General features: G+C 35.4%; 1 protein-coding gene across 3 annotated transcripts in view; it reads left to right on the top strand.

Annotated features, from left to right (window-relative positions):
- Window positions 1-25762, top strand: part of RELN (reelin) — a 472616-nt gene that overhangs the window by 319010 nt on the left and 127844 nt on the right. For all 3 annotated transcript variants that reach the window (XM_079149959.1, XM_079149958.1, XM_079149957.1), the window contains exons 15-20: window positions 533-661; window positions 1693-1802; window positions 6197-6263; window positions 10037-10270; window positions 10942-11103; window positions 15439-15675. In XM_079149959.1, the coding sequence (XP_079006085.1) occupies window positions 533-661; window positions 1693-1802; window positions 6197-6263; window positions 10037-10270; window positions 10942-11103; window positions 15439-15675 (939 nt within the window). The remainder of the gene's footprint in view (window positions 1-532; window positions 662-1692; window positions 1803-6196; window positions 6264-10036; window positions 10271-10941; window positions 11104-15438; window positions 15676-25762) is intronic.

Raw genomic sequence — 25762 nt, 5'->3', positions numbered from 1 at the left:
GAGTGTGATCTTAGGAATGAGGTGTGTGCATGTGCTGTGGCAGCCATCCATTACAACAGATTGCTGAGAGATAGAGATACCACTGAAAACAAGCTTGACCTCATGTTGGCTAGTGACCCCCTAGTAATAGGCAGGGAAATCAATTAGCACTTCAAGAGCTTTGACTTCTCAGTTTCACTTGCAGAAGTGTTGCTGGGATCCTTTCTAAGAATTTTTGTGTCTCACATTCACAGGATGAAGTGACAGTGTGAGACATGGTAATTGCTTTGCCATCTATCAAATTCAAGAGCTCAGACTCAAGTTACCATTTGTTGTCCTTCAAACATAGTTTGTTATTATAGCAGTAATTTAACTGCTTGCCCTTTGAAGGCTGGTCAGACCTGGGGAAAGAGAAAACAATCATTTAGTAAACAGCTGTCTTAAAGAAATTTCACACTAGTTCTAAAAATGTTTAATGTATTTAGGCAGAGATGAAAAATATTTTTTAAAAATTTTCGCTGCTTTTGTGTTGATTTGTTTCTGGTGTTACTAGTGTCAGCTTGGAGTTTTCTACTAACCATGGGCGCTCCTGGTCCCTTCTCCACACTGAATGCTTACCTGAGATCTGTGCTGGCCCTCACCTCCCCCACAGCACCATCTACTCCTCTGAAAACTACAGTGGGTGAGTACATTCTTTCCATGCTGCATAATGAAAATTAATGAGTAATATAGAAACTACAGCATTTTTTACCTAATAGATAAGGAATCTGACTTCTCCTTAAAAGTGACATCACTAAGGAGAGAGAGGAAAAAAAATACTTTTACTAAGACTGATGCAAGATCACATTTAGTAAAATCATTCATTCTTTATGTACTTGACTTATATTTTGGACTACATGAATTTAAATTCTATAGAGCAATCCTGTGATTATTACCAAAAGTTTTACTGCCAAAATAAGACTCATGGAAAGAGCACAGATAAGTAAAGGAAAGTTAAGTTTTGGAATTAGACCTGAGTTTAAATGTTATTCTGCCATCTACTATCTGGATAGTGACATGCATTCTCTCTGAGAAACTTTCTACTATTTTCCACATAAATTAAGGACAAGAAATGTATCCCTTTGGGAATTCTTATAGAATTAAAGATGATTTTGCAATGCTTGCCACTTAACAGAATAAATACTATTTACATAGTAAAAATATTTACAAGAACAGCAAAATTAAGCTGGGAAATGTTTTCTTTTTAGCCCCTTTTTAAATGTGCAGTGGCAAGGGGTAGCAAAAAAATTTAAAAGTTATTGATGCTAATCAGCACCCCATCTACACACAGATTATTTCCATAGGTTATTTTCCATATCTAAGGTGTTAACAATGATGTAAACCTGATTTAAACATTACAAATATATAAATTTATATGTCAATTAAAAATAAATTTAAAAAACAGACATTTTATAAAAATAATGACTAAAAACAAAATAAATATCACTTGCTATGAAGAATAAACTCACTACTCTAGAATGATATGGGTGCTTTTACAAGTTGTATGCCTGTTTTAAATCTACATACAAATTCCATAGGTGAATGTAAAGAGTTTATTGGCAAACTTTAGTGCTATTACAAGCACATAGAGATGGGAATATCATAAGCATATAAAATGTATTCAAAAGATGTGAACATAGTTGTGAAACTGGTTTTGTGCTAAATTTCTTGCAGGTGGAACCGAATAACTATTCCCCTCCCTAACGCAGCACTAACCCGAGACACTAGGATTCGCTGGAGACAAACGGGACCAATCCTTGGAAACATGTGGGCAATTGATAATGGTTAGTGTTTATGCCTGTCATAATCACATGCCATTGATGTGGAGTCTTCCTGTGCTTTTGTTCGTCAGCCCAGACTTAATCACATTTCTAAGTCATGGTCTTGCGATTCATTAAACGCCCTTTCTTCCTTTTCTCCTTTGCATTCCGTTAGAAACCCAGGGATGCGCAATCAGAAAAAAAGGCTGTGTAGTCAGCAATATTAGATGCTAGAATGTTTCAACATACACAGTCTAAAAATGCTTAAAGTCCTGAAACTCAAATTCACAGTTGATGACAAGGGATATCCTAACATTTTCTTTGAATGTTTTATGCAAAATTAACATAAATACCATCCTGCATATATTAAAATAAGACCCATTCTTCTCTTAGTAACTGCCATAACATCTGGAAGACTTATCTTTTAGTTGCAGACACTACACTGAAGGCAACATCATCTCTAAAATATACTAGTGAAACTTCTGCCTTCTTCTCAGAAAATAGTATGCAAGGAAGTTTTTAAATAAATTATTGGTAATTTACATCATTTTAAAGCCAATATCACTTAGGACTGATGCACAATGAAATAAGATATTTGAAGCTGTATGGTTACACAACTAGAAATTTCTTATATTTGTTATTAATGGCCAATTCCATTTGATTTTTTATTCTAATTATGGATGGATTCAAAGATCTTCTATTTTCAGAGTATATAAATTTGACTGAAGGTTTATACTACAAGGAAGTAGAAGGGAAGGGAGACAAGAAGGGAAAGAGGGACAAAATGTCAATATTTTAGCAAACAGTCAAAGATTTGTGTAATTTTATAAAACCTACACAATTGTTTAATGTTTATTTTTCCGTGTCTTAATCTTCTTTTGTTATTTTTGAATAACGTAGACATTGCGAAGTTAATTACATAAACAAAGTTCTTTAGATTTGGGAATAATTTCAGGCAAGATAGCTTACCCATAAACCATGAATTCTTTCAAAAAAATCTATGTTCAAAAAAAACCACTAAAAAGCCCACACTTTAATGACCCATGAGTTTTACAAACATAGTGCATTTTGAAAAACACCTAAAGTTGAATTTGTTAAAATGGAGTTTCTCCATTGATAGATTTTTTTTGTTTGATTTTTTATTTTTTTGGTACCAGGGATTGAACCCCATTATGCTTAACCACTGAACCACATCCCCAGCCCTTTTTATTTTTATTCTGAGACAAGGTGCTGTTAAGTTGCTTAGGGCCTTACTAAGTTGTTGAAGCTGACTTTGAACTTGTGATCATCCTGCCTCAGCCTCCTGATTCACTGGGATTATAGGCCATTGGTAGAATATTTTGCATAGCATTTTAATTACTGCACCTTCTAATGAGCTCTAGGGAATAGTTGTGTTTCTGGGAATTGGGATATGAATGAGTTTTTCCTACTGTCTTAGTTTTCAAGGGTTCTATAATGAACTTTTATTACTTTAATAATCACAAAAGAAGTTTTAAAACTAATAATGAAATACAATATGTGAGGAAACTGAGAGTCCAATGAAGTATATATAAGCCTATGAGAAGAGTATGTCGGTTTTCTGAAGAAGGCTATTATAATATGACTTGAGTTAGAAAATGCTACTCCACACCTCTGAGTTCCTACCATCATGCTGTGAGTGTACTAGGAAAAGGTTGAGATATAGAGAATGCACATGGGTAGCAATGGTGTTGGATGCAAAACTTAGGGCAGAATCTCTTCAATTCTGTTATCCTGTGTGAAGTTTTCACAAAAACAGAAATAGTCTCTAGCTTCTTCACAAGGCAGACAGAAGACACACACTCCTTCCCAAGAGAAACACGTGCTATAGAATTCCCCTGCAACCTCCCCACTTCAATATGTAATTCCAGAATTATGCCCCATGTAAAGAAACACAGAGAAAGAAACAGCCCAGTATCATAAGTCTGTTAGGTATGTTCTTCCTTCACAACAGTCAACTCCTGCTATTTGTAAAGAAAGTATGTGGGTACATTGCTGGTGGGACTGCAAATTGGTGCAACCACTCTGGAAAGCAGTATGGAGATTTTCAGAAAACTTGGAATGGAACCACCATTTGTCCCAGTTATCCCACACCTCAGCATATACCCAAAGGACTTAAAAATCAGTATACCATAGTGACACGGCCACATCAATGATTATGGCAGCTCAATTCACAATAGCTAAGCTATGGAACCAACCTAGGTGCCCTTCAACAGATGAATGGATAAAGGAAATGTAGTATATATAGATGGCGGACTACTACTCAGGCATAAAGAAGAATGAAATTATGACATTTGCTGTACTGGACTGGAGACTATCACGCTAAGTGAAATAAACCAATCCCCAAAACCCAAAAGTTGAATGTTCTCTTTGATATGTAGATGCTGATTCACAATAGGTATATGGGGAGAGGGGAAGGTGTGTGGAGTTTCACCAGATTGGACAGGGTGAATGGAGGGAAGAGAGAGGGAATGGGAATGGGAAAGACAGTAGAATGAATCAGGTGTAACTTTCCTGTGTTCATATATGAATACACCACCAGTGTAACTCCACATGTACAACAACAAGAATGGGAAGTTATACTCCATGTACATATAATATGTCAAAATACATTCTCCTGTCATGTATAACTAAAAATAATAAAATTAAGAAAGTATATGAACCATTATTCTGAAAATCTTCACAAAATGGAAAATCCTAGGGTAAATTGTGTTTGTTGTCATATTTTTATTTTTTCAGCTATATTACATTAACAATAATAGTGAAGAAAACTAATCTGTGCTTTCCATACCCTTATGGAAAGGGGGAATGTAAACTTGAGTCCTAATGACTCTGTACTTAGTAGGACAGGATGAAAAATTCTTAGTCGCTCTTTTTTCATTGCCTTGGAAAATCTTATGTTATTGATAATTTTGTTTTTTCACCATGGAGACTTTTTGAACTATGGCATGTATGTACTGTAGGGCAGCCTCCAGGATAACTCTGCAGAGTGCAATATTCATCTTACAGGACCTGGCACAGGTTCTATTGCAGTCATAAAACCAAGGGTACTGAAAGGAAAATCCATACATTTTTCCAGGCTAAAGAAAAATAGAGCCCCATTCTGATTGCTCAGTATTTGGTGTACAGTGAAGCCCATTGAAATGCATAGGGCAGGAAGGTGGCAATGGATACGGCCCCAAAACAGTGGCAGTGACTAAAACCATATGGTGACATGCTCTGTGCTAGTAACTCTTCCAAGGAATATCATTATCCCACTTTAAAGAATGGGGACAGTGAGGCTTAGACAGGATGAATCACTTATCCAAAGTTTGCCTGGTGAAGCCAGAATGCAAATCCAGGATTATCCGATTTCTGAAACCAATACCTTTAACAAGGTGTCCTGCTCTCTCATCTCTTTTAAACCAGCCTTTTCCTTCATCAAGAGTTTTTTTTCCCTCATCAGCCTGCTTGGCATCTCATTTGAATTACTGCTCCTATTAATTGACTGCGGGGATTATGTGCTTCTAGGAGTATAGGCCACAGGAAAGTCTATTCTAAAATAGAATTGTTTAAATATTGAATATAGGGCAGAGAAGAAAGTGATAATGGATATTACCGGTCTTAAATTCGTTTGTGCCTGAAATTGAATACGTGAGGCATTAATAACCATTGCATCTCAAATCCTGTTTGGTTTTGTCCCACTGTTGTGCTGTATCATGTGTTATTAATTGTGCCGATTACAAAAAATACTTAGTATCTTTAAATGTATTGGAGTCTGAGTATATTGAGCCTTTTTCAGCATTCCAAAGATTAGAATATAGGTTTGTAACATTGCATTGTTAGTCAAGCTCAGCATTTGGGGAAAAAGATTTGTATTATGGACAAGCCTTTATGCTCAACAACAGATTCTTAATTTCATACTTCCAGGGAAAGTGAATTAGCCTGTGTAACAATTATTTACAATGTTGTAGCTTTTCCCCAAATAAGAATGGATTTTGTAGTTAAGATCTTTCTTCATTTTGTGATGTATCAAATTGATCCTTTATGAATTCTTCATTTCTACCTAAAAAATACAAATGTTGTGGAGAGTTCAAAGGACATTCAGTCTGAAATTGTTTTAGCAGAAGAGACCCCATTAAGGAATCCAAGTCATATAGTCATATAGTCCTATTTTCTTTAGTACAAAACATTAAAATCTTGAAAGGGTTATTTATGGAAGGAAAAGCACTTCCAGCAGGTTTGTAACCACGCACTTACCTTGTCGCTTAGCACTCCATATGTCACCATGGATTCCTATTACCAAACATATAGGGAATGGGCCATATTTCATGGGTCTTGCTTCTCAGAATTGTACTGTTGGTGCTCTTGGTTTTCCCAGTTATGTTGCTGTCTTTTACATGGTTCCTTTTTCCCTGCAGTTTATATTGGTCCATCGTGTCTCAAATTCTGTTCTGGCAGAGGACAGTGTACTCGACATGGTTGCAAGTAAGCATTTGAAAATAATATGCATGCTTCTCCGTTTTTGTATACTTTATGTATCAAAGGCAGAGTCATTTTCATTTGTGTTAATATCCTTTTGTTGGCTTTTGAGGTATTTTTAAAACCAAAAATAGGATACTCCCAATAAAATTTAAGTGAAATTTTAATGTATTTTGTAAGTTAAATTTAATAAATTTATACGAGGTTAAATTGTGAACAGATTTAGCATATCTCATGTAAATCTGTGAACAAATTAGAATTCATCATAACTTAATGGCTCTCTTTCCTATCTTTAGTTATATTCCTCTTCATAATCTTGTTCTAGTGTTCATGAGTCATATTTTGATTCCTAGCACACTTTGGAAATGTTTCAGTAAAGATAAAAATTAGTAATGATCCATAGAGTCAGTGCTAAAACAAATAGGACTGGGCCAAATTTAGCAGATCTGATAGGAAAATACATCATCTTTAAATATAACTTCATAATCTTATATACTTCTGAAAATCATTTGGGTCTTCAAAATGATTATTAAGTATTTTCTAGAACAGTGATGCTGATTTTGAAGTCTTAAATTAAACACTATACAATTTAATCATCACTAGTAAATTGTGCTATGTTCATAGCAAGTTTACATTCATTATGTCATTCTCATATTAATATTTAATTATAAAATATCCCAGGAATACCAGAAACACAGGCCAACTTTATCATATAGATAAGTTAAATACCCTCAAACATAAAGAATAATTAATTAATTGGTAGTTAATACTAGAGAACTTAAAAAGGACTTTGAACCCGATCACTTGGAAATTATATGCATGAGGCAAACACTTGTAATCACTGAGATTAGAGTGCCGGTTAACTTTTTAAACTATGTTTTGATGAATTTAATTAGCAAAAAAATCACTCTGCACATGAAAATGTTTTGTAAAGTATGTAAAAAAATGAAAAGTTTCTGTTTCCATTTCAAAACAGAATACAAATCTCCATGCTTTAAAATAAAGCTACCAGCTCCCGCCCCAAACATTGCCTTATTAGATCTATGAAACATTGACTGATGTTTTCTTCAAATCATATCTTCATCCATAATCCAGAGCTGGACATCCACTTGTTTAATGCAGTTCAAATAAAATTAACAAGAAATAAATTCAAGTGGTAGTTTTGTGTTTTTGGATATTATTCTTTTTGACACCATTATGTTACCTGGAATAATCATAACCTTTCCTTGTTCTGAAATTTTACAAAATATTTTCACCAGTTGGAAATTGAGCTTTTTCCCTATTCTGACAAGCTTTCTGTAACATTCATTGGCTTTCCACATTTGTGGCTGGGCTAAACATTTGACCACTGCCTCTTTTTCCAGAAATATATGCCTTATTGAGTTTGAGCAAAATTGAAAGAGAAAATATTATATTCAATACCACTTATTTCCATTAAGCAGATCCTTGAATTTGGGGTCTCTGCAGCTGTTTTTCTCCACACTGTGCTCCCCTCATTATTACTGTTAACTGCTACCAGAATCCCACCCTCTTCTGCTCCCCAACACTTTCCTGCCTGTCTGCAATCCCAGGCCTGGGTTTCTAAATTGACAATTCACTAACCTGAGAGCCTAACCCTCTTAGAGAGACTATTTTATGGGGAGAAACAGCACTGGAAATCCTGCCTTCTCAAGTGTTATCCATGTATCTCAACAGCGGGGGCTTTTTTCCTGACATACAGAGTGAATATAATGCCACATTTAAGGGTGAGTAGATGAACCAGCAGGGACATATTTGGAGTCAGAGAGCCTCAGGTCATTGCTGAAATCTCGTGTATGCTGCCTTACTGTTCTGGAAAATAACAGCTACAAAGGTGTTTTTTTTTTTTTTGCTCATTTGTTTTAATTTTAAAATACAAGTGGAATCCTTATCTGCATTCTTTCCCAACTGCATAATCTTTTATTAAAAGTAGACTATCAGAATCCCTAAATAGGAACTGACTCCAATGTGCTTCATCTTACGTAGTCACCAATTTCTCCCAATCACTAGCCCTAAGAAGACACATTTAAGGCACATAAAAATCCATTTACCCTGAAATAGATACTCTGGCAATAGATAGTCTGGTTTGGGAGCACAAATTCCAATTTATTGTCATGGTAAGACACATTCAGTTTCCTGACTTTAAAATGTGGCCAATTCAGCAGATATTTTTTTCCTTTTTGGAAACTACTTGATTATTTATACAGAGTCAGATTATGTCCATGAGATTACAAGTGAAAAAGAATAACTGTTTGAAGCTCATTTACATGTTCAGCATATATTGTTTTGCTTTCCAACCCCTTCCTCAATGCTGTCAAGATGTCAAGACATCCCACAAACTTAATGCTGCAGTAGTTCTTGGCATTTTATTCTTTGAAAATCTAATGAAAATCCAATACACATATAAAATTTGGCATTTGATTTCTGCACATTCCCATTTTACCTGGACCCTGTGGGAAGCCAATGTGGACCCCAGTTTCAGTTAGACCTGCTAGAGAAGTAGCCTCTGAATCATACCACAGTTATCACTTCATTGGTGCACTTGCTTTACAAAAGGTTTGTTTTAGACTAAAGGAAGTTTGAATGCTTCCATGAGAATCCTCTACCCCTAAAGACACGAATTTCATTTTATAATTGGTAACATTGTGTTGTGAGAAAGACATAGTGCAGTAAAAATAAAGAACTTGTTCTGTTCCAGAGACTCAGGAGGCCGAGACAAGAGGATCAGAAGTTTGAGGCCAGTCTCAGCAACTTAGCAAGGCCCTAAGTAACTTAGTGAGACCCCATCTCAAAATAAAAATTAAAAATGACTGGGGATGTAGTTTAGTGGTACAGCACTCTTGGGCTCAATCCCCAGTACCCAAAAATTAAAAATACTTTAAAAAAAAAAAAGAATTTGGAATTAATTCCTGATGAGTAAACTCTTTAAAATATAAGGAGTTTCTGATATTCAATTATTGATCCATCTGTGATGAGGTTTTACTCACTGAAGAAGACTCAGAGAACTCCATATATATTCTACTCAGTTAACAAAAATACAGCACATTCTCCTAGCACAAGCAAGTTATTGAGGGTGAGAGGGGAGATAATTTTCTTTTTCTTGAAGCACCCCTAATTTGGGAGCCCACAGAGAGGCAGCACAGTTCTGCAAGGGACTTCTAAGTCAAGGGTGTGCACATTCTCTTTATAATATCAATCTATGTCTGAAATGGTTAAAAATAGATTTATTTTTCAATCATTTCTAAATATTTACAATAATTCCTATTATAATATGTCTTTTGCATTTGTCCTTAAAGGAAACTTGTTCTAGGTATCGTATTAGAAATATTTTATTTATATTATTTTTTTTATAAATTTAATGAGCATTATAAGTCTACATATATATCTTTTTTCATTTAATGTTTTAATTTGTTCTAATTAGTTATATGTATGTATCTTTACAAAGATTTTAAGTTGTAAATATGCAGACCGTAGATGCATTTTAGATAAACCAGGGCACTGATTGAAGTTGAGTACTGAATTATTATTTTAATCATACGCTTATTACAGCAGTACTTTGCGAAGACTATATTCTTCTGGAATATTTACAATCAATCAGTTCTTATCAAGTTTTCAGATTCGGTATTCTCCAGAGACTAATGAGCTTCATTTGCCATTCAATCAAATGCCAGCCTCTGGACTCCCTCTTCCCCAAAGTAGAATGAAGATTCTCTGAAAGAATCAACAGTTTAAGATTTAATTTTACACCGTATTTCTTTCAGGTGTGATCCCGGGTTTTCTGGCCCAGCTTGTGAGATGGCATCCCAGACATTCCCAATGTTTATTTCTGAAAGTTTTGGCAGTTCCAGGCTCTCCTCCTACCATAACTTTTACTCTATCCGTGGTGCTGAAGTCAGCTTTGGCTGTGGCGTCCTAGCTAGTGGTAAAGCCCTGGTTTTCAACAAAGATGGAAGGCGCCAGTTAATTACATCCTTCCTGGACAGCTCCCAATCCAGGTGAGTGAAGGAGGGCTGGAATAATGCAGAAACCAGATGCTAATATTGAATTTACATCTCTTTCAACTTACATCCTTTTTTCTTTTTTGCCAACATATCCGTCTTCCAATGTTTTAACCAGGAGGGAAAGGAGCTTACAATTTATTTAGAGTTAATTTGTTCCAGTTTTTAATAAATTAGAGGGCTTATCAATGATTTTGAGATACTAATGACTGACTAGATTTTTTTAAATATGAGATGTTCGAATCAAAACTGTGTTCTTAAGCCAAAGGCTAGTTAATTATTCATGTAGTTTTATTTATTTGACAGCTTGCAGAGGCTGATTAGATTTCCTCCACATCTTCCCTTCCCCCAGTGCCTAATAAATAATGCAGTAAAAGAGTGATTGGCATTTTAACTATGTACATTAGTACACAGTATACAAATATGTGTGAGCATACAGTTATACTTTTATGGATTTATCTGTATTTAAAATATGCACATTGATCTCATCTACACATATTTATACATCTCACAGTGACATTACTTACATTTTATAACAGAGGGATAAGTGGAAACCTACACCTTGCAGGTAGTTCATTTAAATTTGTCTGAAATTCTTTAAAAACCAAAATGAACATTATGGGTAAAAATGTTTATACATCCGCTAATCATAGGTAATTCATATCTAGGTTTCTCCAGTTCACATTGAGATTGGGAAGCAAGTCTGTTCTGAGCACATGCAGAGCCCCGGACCAGCCTGGTGAAGGTGTTTTATTGCATTATTCTTATGATAATGGGATAACTTGGAAACTCTTGGAGCACTATTCATATCTCAACTACCATGAGCCCAGGTATGTTGAAAGGCATTTGGAAAAATGTGGTATCTCCTTCCTGAGGCAATCATAATTTAAACAGTTTAAGATTCCAGATCCTTTTTTCTATTGAGAGATGGAGAGATTGAAGATTGGTGGGTCTTGTAATAAAACACTAGCGAGACACATTCTTCTAATCTTTTTGTCCAACTGATTTCTGATAATTTGGAGAAAATTATTCTCATTTTGAAATGTGTATCTAAGGGAAGTATTTATTGTTCAGGGAAGAAAAATGGTTGGCACCATCTTCCTTATTCAACTATAATGTAAATTATTGGATATTATTTTAATATGGCATTAAATTATAAATACTGTTTAACAAATGTTTATTAATTTTATAATAAATTATGACATAATAATTAATAAAATCTGATAACCAATATGCTTCTAAATTTTGCATGCCATGTAATTAAGTAATGAGTACAAAGAACTTTTCTAGCATGTTGTAAAGTCCCTAGCAAACGTTGGGTGTGAGGATATAATTAAAGCCCTTTCTTTAGGCTTCTTCTGTTTTCCTTTATATTTCATGACCTATGGACACAATTGTTGGATTTAAGTTTTGCTTGAAGGAAAGTCATCCTTCAATGTTAGCAGAGTCGTAACCACCATTAGTAATAAATTTCATACATATTTGAAAGATTCTCTCCCCTGCAAGAACACTAATTGAGAGGCTTACTGACGTTCCTTTTAAAAGAGCAAGGGAAGAGGATGAGAAATCTCAAAATTAAGGTATTAAGTTAAAATATCACTAGAAGCAGTGAACACCGTGGTTGACACTCACAGTCGCATGTAAATAACTAATGTTGGCAGCCACCTGGCTGCTGGATAAACACCAGTTCCCTTTCTGGAAGAACCTTTTAATCATGGGAGATGAGAAGATGGAGGGCTTTCTTTATTCAGATTTGCATTGGCTTCATGGGAAAAGAAAGAGGTCAAGAAGTGGGAGAAAGCCACTGACATAAATTTTACAATTTTTGCCTAGGTCCACCCCTACATTTAAATATTTGCAAATACATGAGTACTTTTATTTTCATAAAAAAATGAAGTAGCACATAACAGAGTAATTAACAACTATTATGACTTAAATTTTATACATTATAAAATTTTAAGAATGCACCAGATGTGTTGGGTATTTTCCATGTGTGTATAAAAATTTAAGCCTTAATTTATTTTTCTCACTCAGTAAAGATACATGAATCCTAAAAACACTTTATAGACTCTCCATAATAAACATTAAAAGAAAATTAAAGAAGAATTAAGGTGATGATGAAAACATGAAGAAAATATCACAATCCTAAGTTAACTTGGCCTAAAGCCCAATTTTTTCTGACAAGGATGGACAGCTGCAAAATTCAGTAATCAATCTATATCATGAAATTTAATTAATCTTTGTTGATATGAAAAATAATTACACATTTAATGTGCTATTGCAAAGGTATGTTTAATCTTGCCTGCCATTTGACAGCAACATTTTTCTTCCAAGCAGAATCAAGGGGGCTTTTCAATATTAGGTATGTGCAGAGCTTGAAAGATTATGATCACAGAAGAGATTTTTTAAAAAGGAGAGTGTGGTAGTGGTAGCAGTACACTTTCATTTTCTATATATATGTACCTCTATCCATGAGACTCTTCCTCCCACCCCTTCTCTCTTACAACTATTAATAAAAGTTGATATGGCAGAAGTGGAATTTGATATATTCTAGATACTAAATTATATTCCATATGATAAATAATGCAAACTGTGGAGATTCTTCATAGGAGAGTTGAATATATCTTTATGCCTTTATTCATTTGCTGTATTTTCTTCAGTATAAACTGCTGCCTGTAATTGCTGTGAGTTCCATATTTTTTCCTTTATGCCATAATTGTTTGAAAATGAAGTGTGATCCATAAATTAGATATGCTAGCTGGCTAACCACTGTTACTCCTAGACAATTTCAAATAATTTGCTTGGCTAGGATTCAGCAAATAAAAGAACCTTATCTGCATGTTATTTATAAAATTTAAAATCAAGTAATATATCAAAGTTAGTCTTTTAATTCAAACTGACTAGAATATCTCACCAACTAATCAGTACTTTTACTAATGTAAAATATTGCTGTTAAGATTAAAATTTTTCTAGATTTTCTTAATTATGGGGGTCTTATATTCCAAAGTTGTTATAAAATCAAATCATAGTTTATTTTTATATCTTGATTATTGTATTTGATCTCCTAGTTTCATCATGTCACCCAGTTACATAATACATATAATTATCAAACATTTTTTAAAAGAAACTCATGAGCTTCTTCCCTGCCCGCAAGGGAGCGATTGAGACAGAGAATTGAACTAAGACTCTGGGTTCTCATCTAGTCATATTCTAATCAAATGGTCCCACAACTGTTTTAACCAGTCACCAGGATATGTAAGAGTAGTGAAATCAGCCAACTCCCACTTCACCCCAAGGTGTGACCTAGCGGGTAGGAGCAAGGCTCTAGAGCCAAGCTGCTTAGGTTCAAATCCTGTCATTGTCACTTAAAATCTGCTTAACCTAAAAATAATTTTTAACCTTCTCATGCCTCTGGCCTTGCATCTCTGTCAGGGATACTGGTAAACACGTTGTTCACCAAGAACTTGTGAAATCCATATTATGTGCCAGGTACTGCACAAAGTACTAAAACATAAGAGTGAAAAACAGGCAAGAAAATCTCTGACCCTTGCTTTAAGGATATTATTATACCAGTTTCACATAGGAAGATGCAAAGCATATGGAAGTATCTCTCCTGTGGTTGCAAAGTCACCAATAATTAGGTTTCAGAATGAGGGCTCTAACCCAAGAGTCTGATTGTAGATGAAGAGTCTTAACTTGATCACTTTAATTACTGCTAAAATTTGCCTGGAAAATCTATGTTCAGTTGTTATTTTTTTAACATTATATTCATTTTCATAAGAAAGAATATTAGCTACTTTAAAAATTATTACCAAAAAGAAAATTATCTAGTAATAGGGCTAAGTAAATTAAATTATTGTCAATACCTGATGTTTTCATTATTGAAGCAGTTTAAATATAACAATAATTTTATTTAGCTTTTATGTTATTATGAATAAATACATGTACCTAATAAAAATATTTTTATAATAAAATGAAAATTAATTTACCTTAGTTTTACTCTAATAAATTCCATTAGTAAAAAAAATTCAGCAGATTAAGGAAAGTTTTTACATGTCACAAATGTATTTTGCTATGTCTTTATAGTTTAAGAAGTGTTTTAAAATTTATATTTCTGTATTTGCATATTGATTTTCCATTATTAAAACATGTGTTTGCTCATGCAGTAAAAGGTCTTACCAGACTTTTTTTTTTTAACCAGTTTTTGTACAACCAATGGAGCCAGTCATGTTCTTCTGTCCTATATATCCATGTACAAATTATTTAAAGGAAAAAAGTAGATATTATTTTAATAAGTTTCAATATATAAGAAATTACATTCTTATACATGTCATTTAACATGGTTTTTTTACACAATGAAGATATGAAAATCAATCTAATTTCTCAATAAATTCTGCCTTGGACATTGAAGTTTTTAAACAGTTTATTTCTAAGTTATCTCAACTAGTCACTTGTCTTAGGAAGTTTTTCTTTTTGCTAAGCGGTGGGGAGGGGAAAGAGGGGGATTACAGTCCCTGCAGCATGCATTTACTGCAAGCACCTCTCCTGGAGTTTAATTGTACATTGATGGAGACAAATGTTCCATTTGCTGTTTGTTTCACATCTCACCTGTGTGTGGATGTGAGCAGCATGGTACTGTGATTTATGGAGCTTTCAAGCAGATGTCATTGCTGTGGCAATTAATGTATGGTTCCTGCTGCTGTGTACAATAATTGCTTCTGGAAATTAGATATTATTCTTAATTTTCTTCCCCATTTGTCAGATATAGGTTCGTTGTCATAGCTGCCATGACACAGCAAGTGACCTACATGCACTTTGCTAAACTCAGGGGAATGAGGAAGTGCCATGGGTCCAGTCCCAAACTGTAAATATGTAACAAGCTGCCTAAGATCCTTCACCAAACTCCCATGAATCCTGCCACTTTGACCACTGTGTTGTATTGAGTTTGCTTTTTTGAGAGCAGATGAATGAGAGCACGGTCACCTTTGTGAATGGGTTTTAAAAAGTTAGAGTCAGACAAGAAATTGGACATCTCAAAAGAATATTTGTAATAGAACCATTCTTAATACTATACTACAGGGGGATAAAACTATCCTGCTGTATATATTTATATATTAAGACAACGAAGTAATTTGAATTTATACCTTTATTTTTTCTCTCTTTAGAATAATCTCCGTAGAATTACCAGATGATGCAAGACAGTTTGGAATTCAATTCAGATGGTGGCAACCATATCATTCTTCCCGGGGGGAAGATGTGTGGGCTATTGATGAAATTATCATGACATCAGTTCTATTCAACAGCATTAGTCTTGATTTTACCAATCTTGTGGAAGTCACTCAATCTCTAGGATTCTACCTTGGAAATGTTCAGCCATACTGTGGCCATGACTGGACCCTTTGGTAAGGATTTCATCATTTTATTGTTACAATTTACATTAGGGATTGGAACATAAGAATGATCTTCCAGTCCATTCAGCATTTAGTCATTTGTCAACAAATATTTACTGAATCACTTAGAAAGTTAATATTATGCCTGCAGGTAAAATGTCTTCAGAGGAGGACTGAAAACAAAATAGATTTAAATAAATATGAAAATTTCATCTTCCTTTATCTCAAATTTTTATTTCCCACAATTACATATAAAACTCTCTTCAATAAGTGCTAATAATGAGCCAGACATTGTGGCACCTGCTTATAACCCCAACAACTCAGGAGGCTGAGACAGGAGGACCCACAAGTTCAAGGCCAGCCTCAGCAACTTAGCAAAACCATGTCTCAAAATAAAAAGGGCTGGGGGGACTGCAGTTGTAGCTCAATGGTAGAGTGCTTGCCTAGCACATGTGAAGTACTGGGTTCAATCCTCAGCACTGCATAAAAATAAATAAATGTGTTCATCTACAATGAAAAGTAAAAAATTTAAAAAATAATAAAATAAAAATAAATAAATAAAAAGGGCTGGGGATGTGGTTCAGTGGTTAAATGCCCCTGGGTTCAATCCCCAGTAGCAAAAGAAGAAAAAGAAAAAGAAAGAAAGAAAAAAGAAAAAAAAAAAGTACTAATACTAAAAGTGACTACCATATTCTCCCTTGGTGGAGGCCCATGATGATCATGGTGAAACATGAAATCACTCTATGACTATTTTAACAAAATTTCTCATAAATAATTTCATTTTCCTGCTGTCTTATACAAAGTTCAAGAAGATTTTTTTCAGCCCTGATTTATTAACTGAAATGTCCTTTTTATCAAGAAATATTGAACCAGTGACTCATATAGTTAATGCCAGTGGGGTTTCAAGATTGTGGGATAGCCTATTAAAGGAAGAATGATCTCCCTGATAAGCGGATGATGACACATAATGGGGGGTGGGAGGGGTTAGTGTAAGGGTTAGGGTTAGGTTTAGGTTTAGGGTTAGGGAGGGTGGCAAGAATGGAAGAAGGAAGGACTGTATAGAGGGAAAAGGGGTGGGAGGGGTGGGGGGGAAGGGAAAAATAACAGAATGAATCAAACAACATTACCCTATGTAAATTTATGATTACACAAATGGTGTATGCCTTTACTCCATGTACAAACAGAGAAACAACATGTATACCATTTGTTTACAATTAAAAAAAAGGGAATACCATTTATTTTTCAATTCCCCCATGGTCACATTGAAATTTAATTATACAACAAATAGTAAGTAAATATTTTCAACTGTGACTAGTTTTCGTTAACATCAGCCAGATGATACAACACTGATTAACTGGGATGGGAGCTGGCTATGTGACGTAGGGAACTTCAACATGCCTCACAGAGAAGACGACCTTTGGATAGTTCAGACGGTGGAAATGATACATTCTACATATTGAAAAGTGAAAAATAAGGAGGTTCTAGGCATGTGGGGATCTGGAGGAAGAGAATTCCCACTAAGAAAAATGTGATACAAAGACCACCAAACAAGAATAACCATGGCCTATTCAAGGACCAAGAAAGGGACCAGTGGTGCTGGAGCCCAGGTATAAAATGTCCAGGAGGGAATTCATGAAATTTCAGAGGCCAGTTCATGTAGAGTCTTCTAGGCCCAGAGATCCTGGATTAATGCTCAGGTCTGCATGATTCCCAAATCCACAACCTTCCCCACTATACATACTACCCAACTCTAGTTTCCTTTAGAACTATAATCCTGATTGGGGAATAATTTTCCTAGAGATTTTTCTTTTCTTTTGAGTCATGGGCAGCCCAATTTAATTCCTCTGGATGAATCATGCTGAAAGCTATTCACCACCATTGTCTCCAGAGAGTATATCATAAATGACCCATCAGTGACCTTATCATAATTAGAGGTAAATTTTACACACGATTGCACAGAAAATTACCTTTGATGGGAATTGTGCATGTACAGTCACATCTCACACACAGCAGGCTAAAATTCTAGCATCGAAATGACAGCTAATGGAATGGAACTACAGCTGGTCACTTTTGCTGCAAGCACATCAGACAAGACAGAATGAAATTTCTATTCAAAGTAGGAAAGGTTATCTTTTATGTTTCCAATTCCATAGCATCAGATGCTTGTTTTTATGGATGCTCTTCCTTCATCCTCTTGCCTCAATGGAAATTAAGATGTGAAACACATAGAAAAATATAAATATATAAGCCCCAAATGCAGTTTATTAGAATATTATGCTTATAAAAATTTAAATTGACCTGAATTAACAGTAATTCAAATTGGTCACATACCTTAAAACATATTCCATAAGTTTGTGTATTAGGGGTTTTATTTGGAAGCACTTTTAATACAACAAAGAGTCCTATCATGAATGCAAGTCCTGTATCATGTTTATTTTCATAAATAGTTAACATCTGCTCAAATAAACTCCAAAGTTGCTGAGCATTTTAATTTAACACTTGGGTTGAATGCATGATAACAGCAGTTTAATTTCTGTGCTGTGATCAAAACCCTAAGAACAATATCCTTTCACACAAGTCTGATGAATATTCTTAACCCACCACTGCTTTAATTGGTGGAGATACATTTAGTTTGTGAAAGTACAATCACAGTAATTATAGAAAACCATGAGAAAATATAAATAATTGTACAATCCCCATGGGCACCTTGAGCAGCACCATAGGAATTTTATTAACAACAACATGTGAGCAATCAGGTTTGACTTTCTGATCTTCTCTGAAACAAAAAGGAGTTGTCTTGTTCGTGAAACGACAGAGGGGAGACTCTAGCAGTGATAATGAGACTAGAAAAACACAGTAACCATTTTAATAAGGACATGAAACATGCTTAGTGTTCATTTAAATGAAACAACATGGAAGATCTCAAACTGTTCCCATTTTCTTAGCCAGTGAGTCAGAATAAAACCCCTTTTAATGACACTACTTTCTTTCTGCTGCTGTCGAAGAATGTATTGTCCAAAATTCAATGTGTAGTCACTTGGGTGATGTTTTTCAGAAACACATGTCCAATACTGAAATTCAAGGGATGATACTAACCAACTGTTTATGATAACCTCCTCATCTTAAAAAAATCTGTTTTTTTATATAAAATCTTTGAAGCATGTTATTTTATTAAGTAAAAATTCTTTAAACGTATTTAAATACGTGACCTCTGCCCTCCAGTGACCTTGTTTCTCTTGAGGGACATGTAGACATGGTCTGTACCAAATGGCTGGTATTAAATTAATTATCATGGGCTCTTCCCAGCTGCGAGTTCATTTGGTTCTCATTTTCTAACTCATGACTTTCCATGAGCATGGATTGTTGTTACCGAGAGCATTCTCCAGGGAATACTTGGACAATTGCTTTTTCATTAGAAGAACTGCAGTCAATATGCTGTAAATCACTTTACAGCTTGTCATCCTACAGCACAGTTTTTTTTTCCCCGTAAAGAAATGAATTGCTTTTATTTCTTAAGTAGTACTTTTCTTTCCTCTATACACAGTGCCTGAAATCAGAACTTCTGTCTGCTTCAGGTTTAAAAAAATTTTAAAATCTCTTACATATATTTTAAGATCCCTCAGGGAATGCTTTTGATGGAAGTTTGTTAAAGATTATTTCTGACTAATACTGTTAGTGCTCATACCAAAATACATTAGGGTCTCTTCCTCCTATCTAATAAATTAGCCAGGTACAACAGGTGTGAAGGATGTTGCTGTCATGTATAGCTTTGGTTTTAAATGTGTGCATTTTGAGGTGACAAGTGTATTAGAATTGGCAATTGATTTCAGGGTTGTGGTGTAGCATAAGCTTGGGCTTTGAAGCCATAGGTTTGAGTTCAAATTCAGGCACTGCCACTTAGAAGCTTGGAGAATCAAAACAGGCCAATTTTAACCAATGAGGAATTTTGAGAAGTGTATTTTGATCAAGCTATTTTAAGAAGATTGTATCAAAGCAACTCTATCAAAATAGGAAATACCTGAGTCTAATTAGTTAATAAGGTACAACAGACATGCCTGACTTTTAGTTCCTACTCTTCATGATGTGCCTTCCCATTACCAGATGGCATCTCTTGCCCTCATTCCAGCTCTAACCTCAGCCCTCTACCTGATTCTCTCCATTGCCAGCCACTAATAACAGGATAGGAGTTCATCATAGAGAGAAAAGCACTGTCACATACACTCTTTTTGGAATGTCTAGAAGATGACATTTTAATGGTTTCATTTTGAAGTTACCAAACATGTCCCAATATCAAAACAATAACATCAGAAGTTGAGAGAAATGTATTTAGTTTCTCTGAACCAGAGCTTCCCACCTGTAAAATGACGGCAATAGTTTCTGTTTCCAAGATTTTTGTAAAGTTTAGGTGAGGTCACAGATAGAAAGTACCTACTGTGTCTTTTCTACTTCCTTCTCTGTCTGGCTGAAGGAGAAAAAATTGGTATCTGTAGTGTTGCATATGTAGGTTCACATTATGAGAAACTTTCTCGAATTTTAAAGGCTAGTAAACAATATTTTACTTGAATAATGCAAAAGAACATGCCTCTAAAATTTAAGGAGATCAAAATAGAAACGTTAAGTAAGCTTTTTCTTATATAAAGTAGATTTGGTTGGTGCAAAAGAAAGATCACAGTGGCTATACTTATTTTTGTCGTATTTTTCTATTTAAATACCAATCATCACTTCTGTATAGGTGGATTACATTCCAATAACACTGACTATGTTAGCATAGACAGGATTTTGTGAATGGTGGGCTCTTAGGTTACCATGAAATCCCACACATAAAGTATACTAAAAGGCTACTTTTCTTACAATGTAACTTAAACATAGTTTATTTGTACTACAAAGGTACAAAAAAGTACTTTGAACCTATTAACGATTAAAGTAAATATTAAGATGGGATTAGAAGAGCTATAGTTTTTGCTTATCATTGGTGCTTGAGGAAAAGCAGATTTAATTAAAAAGAGATTTAGTTGTAGGTGAAACTTGCAGAGACATTAAAAGAAACTCCTGGGAACTTCATGGACATTAAAGGTATTCATTTTTTATGTCTAATGTTTTATTTATTGCTAATTAAAGCTTTCTTTTTTTCTTTACACAAGTAAATCACTAGCACTCGTTATGTTAGATTCACTTTTTAGAAAGAAAAATTTTCTAAAGTAATGAAAGGAGAGAGAAAGTAAAAGCAACGTGTAAGAAGTGAAATTTGCTGTGAATGACAAAAGATGTGATGGGAAAACAGGTAGCACGGGGTGTGTGTGATGCTGGGATGGATGCTTTTTGAAGCCTAGCTTTTCACACCAGCCAGAGGTGGTATGTTCATCCCTAGATATAGGAAACCAAAGATAAAAGACAAAGAGAAGAGCTTCAGGATGGGTAGCCCAAGTCAGAGGGAACTGACAAATACCGTGTATTCCTGACATTCAAAAAATATGTGTTCTTATGTCAGTGGGGTATCTAAGATCATGGACCAGATAAAAATTGCTTATGTATTTTATGAGAAGCAGGAGTTTCCCAGGCAAAAATCTCAGACTAAAAAGCATGCTAAGTGCCTGTTTATCTCAGAATATAAATTAAGGACAGTTCATTTGTCATAAGAGCTAGAAAATTGTACTGTAGATCTATTAATGATGGAAGAAAATCAATAAATTTGTGTTATAACAGATTTGAATGATGGGTGAATTTTTAAGCTATATACAAGAGGCTATTAAGTTGTTGTTAAGGTACTTCTAGGTTTTAAGGGCCATCAGGAAACAGCAATGATGTACAGTGATGACTAACCCAACAAGATTCCAGACTGGCCTAATCTCCATGAGAGCTCATGTCTACACAGACTTCAGGTGCATCTGCAGGGACACTCAGACCCACACTGGAATCTGTCACACATTTAACAAGCAGCTGGCCGCACATTTTTTATTCAATTTGTTTTTTTTTTTTTCAGTACTAGAGATTGAACCCAGGGATCCTCTACACTAAGCTATATCCCCAGCCCTTTATATATATATATTTTTTTTATTTTGAGACTAAGTTGCTGAGGCTGGCCTAAAACGTGCGATCTTCCTGCTAGGATTACAGACCACACCCAGGTGGACCACACATTTTTTTTTTAATTCTTTGCCACTTCTTTATTATGCATTCCTTTTATTTTTATTGTAAACAAATGGGACACATGTTGTCTGTCCGTCTGCACATGGGTCAAAGGCACACCATTTGTATAATCATAAATTTACATATGGTAATGTTGTTTGATTCATTCTATTATTTTTTCCCTTTCCCCCCACCCCTCCCACCCCTCTTTTCCCTCTATACAGTCCTTTCTTCCTCCATTCTTGCCTCCCTCCCTAACCCTAACCCTGACCCTAACCCCTCCCACCCCCCCCTTATGTGTCATCATCCACTTATCAGCGAGATCATTCGTCCTTTAGTTTTTTGAGACTGGCTTATCTCACTTAGCATGATATTCTCCAATTTCATCCATTTGCCTGCAAATGCCATAATTTTATCATTCTTTATGGCTGAGTAATATTCCATTGAATATATATATACCACAGTTTCTTTGTCCACTCATCAATTGAAGGGCATCTAGGTTGGTTCCACAATCTGGCTATGGTGAATTGAGCAGCTATGAACATTGATGTGGCTGTATCTCTGTAGTATGTTGATTTTAAGTCCTTTGGGTATAGGCCAAGGAGTGGGATAGCTGGGTCAAATGGAGGGTCCATTCCAAGTTTTCTAAGGAATCTCCACACTGCTTTCCAGAGTGGCTACACTAATTTGCAGCCCCACCAGCAATGTATGAGTGTACCTTTCTCCCCACATCCTCGCCAACACCTGTTGTTGCTTGTATTTTTGATAATCACCATTCTAATTGGGGTGAGATGGAATCTTAGGGTGGTTTTGATTTGCATTTCTCTTATTACTAGAGATGTTGAACATTTTTTCATATGTTTGTTGATTGCTTGTAGATCTTCTTCTGTGAAGTGTCTGTTCATTTCCTTAGCCCATTTGTCGATTGGATTATTTGTTGGACCACACATTTTAAATGATATGTTCCTCTTCTACATTTTGGTTAATTTTTTTTTTTAAATGAGGATATGTGAAGCAGAGTCTTTACCACATACAGATCTGTATTCCCTTCTAGTAGTCTTTATGAAACTTGTCAAAGAACTCTCTTGGGGCTAATGTAAGGATTGTATTGTTGGTAAACTTGGACAAAGGGGAATTCAGATTAGTACCTTGCTGAAACTTGAGATTCCTCAGGTTAAAAGGAAAAATATTAGACAATCCTTTGTAAACTGAATCAACTTATAGAATTAAAATAATAGCCAAATAAATTTCTTCAGGATTTTTCTTTGATTAAACATCAACCTATAACTTTTATAGAAATTTTCTCAGTTGAGGTTTTTTTTTTTTTAGCAACTTAGATTATTTTCACAAAGACTCTTAAAAAGAGCATCAAAACAGCTAAAATTGTTCTGCTGAAGGAAGTCAGTTGGGATGAGATAACTCCCAAGAGTCACCTCAGCTGCCACCTCATAGTGAACAACTAACTGGTCTAGAAAGTTTAGCCGCTAGAGAAGGTAAATATGTTGAGTGACACACTGAAGTCACTTCCTATTATTCTCAACAGCTGTGAAGAGTATTCTCAGTAGCTGAGGCTTTCAGTGCCCCTATAAAATTGCTATTGAGTTTAACCCTAGATAGATGTATAAGTGACTTTGTAAAATAGAGCCTATTTATTAGACCTTTTTTACCATAAGAATCTCATTACAGGAAATTTTTCATTTATTGATAGATTAATTTATACATTCAACTATTCATTGATAGCTTCACGGGCACTATTTGTACTGAAAGGATAGCAGTCCGTATAGGATGTGAAGATAGAAAAGCCCTTTGCTTATGGAGCTACCATATTCTGGAGGGCAATACAAACAGTAAACAAGTCTCTTTGGGGGACTTAACCACTGAGCCACATCCCTAGCCCCTTTTTTTTTATTTTGAGACAGGGTCTTGCTAATTTATGAGGATGGATTTGAACCTGGGATCCTCCTGCCTACCAAGCCTCTGGAATTACAGGCATGCACCACCACAAACAAGAAACAAGTCTCCATTCTTAATGATATTCCTGGTAGTTTTGATGCTATGAGGGTAACCAAGTAGACTTTTAGGTGGCAGAAGTGGAGAGTGGGACTGTTTTAGATGAGAGGGTCAGGGAAGCCCTCTGGGAGGCATTAGAGTTCACAACGAGACTCAATAGTGTGGAAGTAGAGTGGGCGGGCAGAGGGAATTGCCAAGGAAAGGGCCTGAAGAGGCAGGAGAAGCAAAGGAGTGATGTCATCTGATGTTTTTAAAAATAGTGACAGTTGTGCTGGGGATATAGCTCAGTTGGTAGAGTGCTTGCCTTGTAAGCACAAGGCCCTGGGTTCAATCCCCAGCACCACACACACACACACACACACACACACACACACACACACACACAATAGTGACAGTTGCTGTGTGGAGAATAGATGGCAGAGGGTAATAGAAGTAGAAGGAGCTTGGCTAGGAAGTCAGTAGTGCCATCTGCACGTGCTCTCGTGGAGCTTGGAATCAGGAGATGGACCCCTTGATCTGTTTCGGAGGACACAGTGATGATCAGGACCAGCCTAAGGAAAGGATATAATGGCTGTATTCCAAGACTCACTTTGTCCTGTTGATGTCTACTGGGTTGATTTTTAAATCTTTAATTTCTCAAAGTTCATTTCCCTAAAAATCTTCCTTTTGGACTAGGTAACTAAGTAGGACTTTAGAAATAAGAAAACAAACCGCTAAACAAATCAATAGCAAAAAATAAATCTACATTTGCTGGGTTGGATCTGTGGTTATGTCTGAACTGTTGAAACAGAAATTCAGTAGACTGAGACAATTATTTTCTATGGTCACAAAACTCTCCTTGGTTGTCCTTGGGTCACCTGGTTGTGTCAGCCTCTGTAGGTCTCCATCTCTGCCTCACTACCACTCACCAAGTCAACCCAGCCATATTCTTCCTTCTCCAGCAAGCCAAACTCTTTCTTCCCCCAGCACCTTTGCACTAGCTGTGTCTCTGCCTAGAAAGCTCCTCCATTACTCATTTTGGGCACAATGCTGGAGCCTCCAAGCTTTCCAGGGGTCTGGGAAAAGTCCAAGAGCTAGGAAAATGTGTACTGTCTCCAAAATAGGACAAGAAATTTGCAAAAACTTGAGTTAATGAATCTTAATTAAATATCTACAAAACACAACATTATGCCAACTTCATTAATTACTAAACTTAATATTCATAAAACATCATGATCTTGGAAATAATTTTTGGTCCTGAGTATGCTGAGAAATCACAGTCATATGTATATTAAAGGCATTACCTATAGCCACATAAAATTTACAAAAAAATTGGAAAATTCATTAGAAGATTTTTTGCAACTAGGAATATTCGTACTTTATGGTGGCACACAGGTGCATTTTAATAATTTGCTGTGATGTGGGATGGAGTTTCCAAAATTAAAAGTATCAGGATCTTAAAAAAATTCTTAAAATAACTCTGCTTAAATATTCTCTAAATAATGCACATGGCTGTACATGGTTAGAAGGGGAAAAAAGAGAATTTCAATGCCGCCTCATGCATTTTCTCTCTCCTTAACTCTCCCCTCCATGCTAAATGTTTTCAGCCAGGGTTGTCAGGCCTGACTACATGGACCAATATGTTGCTTTCTGAAAAGGAGTGAGTAGCAAGGTGAAGAAATAGAAAGGATACAAGAATGTGTTCAAAGGGCATATCCTACCAATAGAGGATTAAATGTGGATTAGGCAATTTCACTTATACCCATAGTGACTCTGGAGATGATATGATGCAAAAAAACGTGATATGATGTGAGAAAAACAGAATCCCAAAAGTTCTGGATAGCCAGAGACAGAAGATGAGTTGAAGGCATGGACAGAAGTAGAATGAGTTGGAAATAGCTGAAGTTCATTGATTGCCTTCATCCCCTCATAAATATCAGGAAGTACTACAGCCGAAAAGAGATCCTGATACCTTGTCTGCACA

Source organism: Sciurus vulgaris (assembly GCF_902686455.1).
Source record: "Sciurus vulgaris genome assembly, chromosome: 8".
NCBI classification, from domain to species: Eukaryota; Metazoa; Chordata; class Mammalia; order Rodentia; family Sciuridae; genus Sciurus; species Sciurus vulgaris.
This window is presented reverse-complemented; position numbering and strand designations above follow the sequence as displayed.